At 40.5% G+C, this 6,000-nt stretch overlaps 2 protein-coding genes across 7 annotated transcripts in view; both read left to right on the top strand.

Annotated features, from left to right (window-relative positions):
* Ack-like (activated Cdc42 kinase-like) overlaps positions 1 to 6,000 on the top strand; it is a 36,547-nt gene that overhangs the window by 7,035 nt on the left and 23,512 nt on the right. The gene's annotated exons all lie outside the window — the stretch shown is intronic.
* Positions 122 to 2,943, top strand: LOC137660265 (tigger transposable element-derived protein 1-like). Its single transcript, XM_068395027.1, has 2 exons — positions 122 to 951; positions 1,909 to 2,943. The coding sequence occupies exons 1-2, from the start codon at positions 238 to 240 to the stop codon at positions 2,926 to 2,928; spliced, it is 1,734 nt and encodes a 577-aa protein (XP_068251128.1). The 5' UTR covers positions 122 to 237; the 3' UTR covers positions 2,929 to 2,943.

The following is a 6,000-nucleotide window of genomic DNA, read 5'->3' as shown; positions in this document are numbered from 1 at the left end:
TACCCATCTTTGTTTCTTCATAGAAAAGGGTACTGAATATCCCCATCAGGCATCCAAAATCCCCCAAATCTAGGGATCAATTCCCATATCTGGCAACACTGCTGCCGCCTGCCAGTGTTATTTGCTTGAATTTTGCTAACTTGTTGATCAGTCTCAGGTGTATGTCAGCGCGTGAAGCTACTCCACACTGTGTGAAAGTGGAGAGCATTTAACATACTTGAACACAGCATTTGTACTATGGCACGCGTACGTTGTGTTACCCTAAAAAAAAAGTTAGAAGTATTAGATCGCTATGATCGTGGTGAAAAAACTTCAGCCATAGTTCACACCACTGGACTGAATGAGAGCACGTTGCGGACTATCAGGGCGAATGCTGACAGGATCAGAGCCAGTTCTGCTGCTGATACATCAGCTTCCTCTTCACAATGTTCCCGAGCAAGATCTATGGAGATGGAGAGGATGGAAAAGTTATTGGCGCAATGGATACAACACCAGAACAAGGACAATGTCCCTATCACCAAGGCCATTATACAGGCCAAAGCTCTAAGTATCTACAAGGATCTGCTAGTCGAGAATGCGAAGGACACAACCAAGACTTTCAATGCCAGTTCTGGATGGTTCTCCAGGTTCAAGAAACGATATGGCGGCTTTCATAATCTCAAGATGACTGGGGAAGCCGATGTAGAGGCAGCCAAAATCTATGCAGGTACCCTCAAGACTATCATCGAGGAAGGTGGCTACACTTCAGAGCAGATTTTTAATATAGACGAGACTGGTCTATTTTGGAAGAAACTTCCTAACCGGACTTGTATCTCGGTAGAGGAGATGACAGCACCTGGATTTAAGGCCTCCAAAGATCGTCTTACACTCCTGTTCGGTGCCAATGCTGAGGGAGACTACAAATTGAAGCCTGCCCTTGTCTACCACACTGAAAATCCACGAGCATTGAAGGTACAGTATACAGTACGCATATCAAACACATTACCATAGCCATATACTTTTCTTTCATTTCGGTAAATAAATAGCATCGTAATTTTTTTTTCCTTTTAATCTCATGGTTATTTATTTACAATTAATTTTACAGCCAGAAGTACATTTTTAAGTTTTAAAAAAATAACGAAAAGAACGAAAGATCTAATTTCATGTTACTATTCTTAAAATATTTTATTTTTATTGTTTATTACTTCTCTTGTAGTTTATTTATTTGTTTCCTTTCCTCACTGGGTTATTTTTTCCCTGCTGGAGCCTTTGGGCTTTTGCATCTAGCTTCAATAAGGATTATATATAATAATGATAATGGTAATAACTATTATATGTACGAACGCACAATGCTACCACGCATATCAATGGCAATAGATTTATTTTTCTTTCATTTCGGTAAATAAATAACAGATCGTAACATATTTTTCCTTTTAGTCTAATAAATATTTATTTACAATTAAGTTTATTATGTATATCAAACTCGTTAGCGATTTATTTTTCCTTCATTTCGATAAATAAATAGCAGATCTTAAAAAAAATTTCTCTTTCAATGTCATGCTTATTTATTTTCAATTGATTTTATATTAGTATGTACATTTTTAAGTTGAAAAACAATGAACTGTAAGAATTTTATTAACGAAGTCTCTCTCTCTCTCTCTCTCTCTCTCTCTCTCTCTCTCTCTCGTCTTTATATACCATAACTGTGCTGGAAAATGTGAATATTATTCCATGCTAGTAAATAAGTGATAACTCAAATTATGAATTCCATTTTATATTGATGTTATTAGTCTTTAAAGCTTTGAAAATTTCGAACGAGATTGTAAACTCGTTTTTTATTCCTACACGAAATCAAAAAAGAAAATCTTGTCACTAACTCCCCATTTATGGTACACTAAACTAATTTTGTTTGTTCTTATATCTTCACAGGGCTACGTCAAGAGTTTCCTACCCTGCTATTGGTATTCCAACAAAAAAGGATGGATGACGGGGACTATATTTAAGGATTACTTTGGGAAATTGGAGAAAGAGTTAGAACTCTACTGTGAGAAGAAACAGATTCCATTCAAGATTCTCCTCATCTTGGATAATGCTCCCAGCCATCCTCCGTCAATAGAAAATCTATCCAACAACATCCAGCTCGCTTTCTTGCCACCCAACACCACTTCCATACTTCAGCCATGTGATCAAGGAATCATAAAAACTTTCAAGTCGTATTATCTACGTTCGATCCTGACTGACATGGTTGAGAGGACGCAGAAAGACATGACTGTGAAGGAATATTGGAAGCAGTTCACTATCAAAGATGCTCTCTGCTTCATTAATGAATCTTGGGAGAAAGTGCCTATGAAATGCTTAAATGGGGTTTGGAAACATCTGTGCCCTCAATTGGTGTATGATTTCGTCGACTTTGACATCCAAGAAAATATCTCCAAATCAAATCAGGAATGTCTTGCCAAGGCCAGGGAAGCTGGGTTTGATCAACTTGAGGCGAAGGATATTGATGAACTAATAGAATCACACAGAGTGGAGTTGACTAACGAAGACCTGTTAGAGCTGGAAAAGATTCAGAATGCAGAGTTGGAGGTAGCTGCATCACGGCCTACATCAGAAACCCCAGAGCCTGAGAGACAGTTGACCAAAAGTGATCTTGAAAAAGCACTCTCTTGTATAAGAGAAGGACTTGACATCTTAAAAGCCAAGGATCCTAACATTAATAGAAGTGCGACTGTAGCAAGAAAAGTTACGTCTGAGCTGAACTGCTACAAAGTCATGTTGGAGAAAAAGACAACGCAGACCAAACTTCACCAATTTTTTCAAAAAGTAAAAGTTCAGGAAGAGGAGGTTGAGCGAGGCGAGGAGGAGATTGAGCGAGGCGAGGAGGTTGAGCCGGGTGAGGAGGGTCAGGTTGGGGACGGGAGCGAGGCAGGCGATAGTGGTGACGAGTGATGCATCATAGTATGTATGTACATGTGTAATAACTTATTTTACTACAAAATAAATACAAGTACAGTAGAGTAAGAATTTGTGTTTTATATTTTCTGTGACCTTCAAATATATTAATTATTTCTTATGGAGAAATTATCTTCCGTTAACAGGAGATCTCCAGGAACATAATACTGACTTGTTCTGTAACTGGAATAAAAACCTATGCTATTTATAGGGGTATTACTTTCGGCGAAGCCGAAAAGATGAGCCATTGAAATTTAGCGGGGGGGTAACTACCCAGCCCCCTAGTTAGCGGGGGTTAGGGGGTTTGCTACCCCTTTCACTTACACCTGTGACTTGCTTCACTTTGCTTTTGGTTTGGAGGGAGAGCAGTTGTTACTGCTCTTCCTCCTCGCCTATTTTTGGACTGCTATTAATCTTCGTCTTTTTAACTTATGTTTTTCTTCTTTGTATATGAAAACATTCTTGATGTTTTTATATACTTGTAAGCTTTCTTTAAAGTATTTGTTAATGTGTGTGACAGCGCATTGCGGCAGATTCTCAAGTTACCGAGAATATTCCCTTCCGACCTTTCTCCCTTGTACATCGGTCATCCCATTGGAGGATGGCCTTCCGTGTTCTCGGGTTCTGTGCAGGGGAATCGTCATTGTTTGGATACTCTTCTGTGCAGCATTGTCGCTTTCCCCTTTACGTGTTCTTAGAAAGAATCTGCGGGGGAAAGGGAGTGCTGCCCTTTCGGAGCTTGACTTTGGTCTTGCTCAAGGTCATGGCCGCTCACTTGTGGGTGGCCGGGAGAATACTTTTGAGGAGAGGTTGCGCTTCCGAATGGTTTTCTTTATTTATTAAGTAAAATTATTACTGCAGTAATTCAAGTTCTCAGGCCACCGCTACAGGTGAATTAATTAATTGTAATTTTTGTTTTGTTACAGTTTTTTTACACTGCCACTCTCCTCCTCCCGTCGATATCAGTCCTTAATTTGTTTGTTCTCTCGGTGGAGACCTTTCCCGTCCGTGGTCTTGGTTCTCCTCCAGAGGGAGTTTTATGTTACATAATTAGTTTTATTTTTACTCGGTTAACGTTGCTGTTCATTGTTCAGCTAAGTAGCCAACGTAGAAGAGCATTACTTTTCGTTCCTGGGAAATCTGCTGTTACTGTGCCATCACTTTCCTGTTCTCCTGCGCCTGTGGCAGCTCCTGATCAACACGCTAACCTTGAGGAACTAGCTCCGGCTACGTTTTCTCAGGTAGCGCTCGATCCAGACCTTCAACTTGAACAAGGCTTGTTGATGGGAAGCAAAGAGCGCTGCCCAGAGGTCCGCCTGAATCCAAATCCTCATCTGACACGACGACCAGAGTACTCAACGTCTAGTGCATTGCTACGTCCCTGGCATTCAATCGTAACAAGTGACGCAGGTTCTACAAGCGGGCGTGTGGAAGCAGCAAATAACCTTCACCCACTACCTGCAAGATATAACCCAAAGGAGACACGATACGTTCTCTATCGCTTCTGTGGTGGCTGCACAAGGGAAGAAGCGTGGGTAGTGGTAGGGGTTGGGGGGGGGTAGCCGTAGTAATGGGCAGTAGTCGGATGTAGAACAGCACCTCGTAGTATTGGGGGATATTGAGGAAGGAGAAGACTAATTGGTAACGGACCTCTGGTAGTGGTTCTAACACGCCCCAGTTTCTATACCGACACCCTATGAGGGTGAGCTAGCTGGGTTTATTCCTGGCATTCCATGCAACTTTTTTCTCTGGTATATTTAGCAGTATTTATACCTTAGAAATGGTGCTATAAGGAGCATTTCACGGAGCGACACGTCCCTCGCCCAGAAATAGATTTTTCCTTCGTCAAAATCCCTTTATTACCTCAAGCTCCTTTATGGACAAGTAGCAGAAGGTTGAGGGCATTGGTTACCCGATTTTAAAAAAGAATGACTGGCTCTTTCTTTTCATCATCCTCCCCTCTCTTAGGGAAATCACCATCCAAGGTGCTCTGCACAGCTGACCTTAACCTCTACAGGTAAGCCATTGTTCCCTTGTGTAACCTAGTATTGTGTCAATACTGTTGCGTCCCCATACCCTGGCGAGGTGGTTTTTGGTTGGACAATTCTTATGAGACTGAAGAGATATTACCTTGATAGAAAAGTATCTCAACACAAACAGCTTGTGTAGGCTGCAGACCATGCATAGCATGGCCAGTGAGGTGTTAGTGTGTCCTCTTTTATGTGCTAACACACATAAAGGGGAATCCCTGGGTAAAGCCAAAAAGCTAGGTTGGTAGGGACATCCGCCCTCCTAATGGGTGAGTCATACCCCAGAAATAGTGTAGGTTTGTATTCCAGTTATGAAATAAATGACAAATAATTTGTATTTTTCCCAACGAATCAAATCATTAGCTATTTATACAAACTTAAATGCCAAGTCTGTCCCCCTTGACGTCCTACCTCTAAGCAAAATGAAGTACAGTCACAGTTATATGAGTGAGAAGGGTAGCTAGCTACCCCCGCTAACTAGCGGGATGGGTAGTTAACCTTCGCTAAATTTTAATGGCCCATCCTTTCAGGTTCGCCGAAAGTAATGCCACTGAATATCTAAAGGTTTGTATTGTTAGGAAAAATACAAATAATTTCCAAATTTGTCATGTTAATGGGGAGTTGACTGTATATATATATATATATATTTATTTATTTATTTCCTGTCACTCAACGGCATGGCCAAACCTAAGTCTACTCTGTCTCTGCCTGTTCCCTGGATAGTGGAGAGGGAGTAGTCATACCCTGGTGAGAGGGGGGGTACCTCGAGAAGTACACTCGGAAGCCACAATCTACAACAAATTGTAGTTGGAAAAGGGGGAAGGGTTGCATCTGTGTGTGCATATCCGTCTAATAAATATTTAGTCAATTTTTTACGGCTTGGGTACACTAGTGTATACATATGATTGTAGTAAAGTACTATACTCATTTAATCATTCACATATGTGGTATATGTATTTAATATGTACTACTGTAGTTCAATACTTATAATATAATTTCTTTTATTATCATTGTTATTAAATTCTTGTAAGATTATTAG

The sequence above is a fragment of the Palaemon carinicauda genome, chromosome 20, assembly GCF_036898095.1.
Source record: "Palaemon carinicauda isolate YSFRI2023 chromosome 20, ASM3689809v2, whole genome shotgun sequence".
In the NCBI taxonomy this organism is placed as follows: domain Eukaryota; kingdom Metazoa; phylum Arthropoda; class Malacostraca; order Decapoda; family Palaemonidae; genus Palaemon; species Palaemon carinicauda.
The sequence above is the reverse complement of the archived record's forward strand: the minus strand, read 5'-3'. Positions and strand labels throughout refer to the sequence as shown.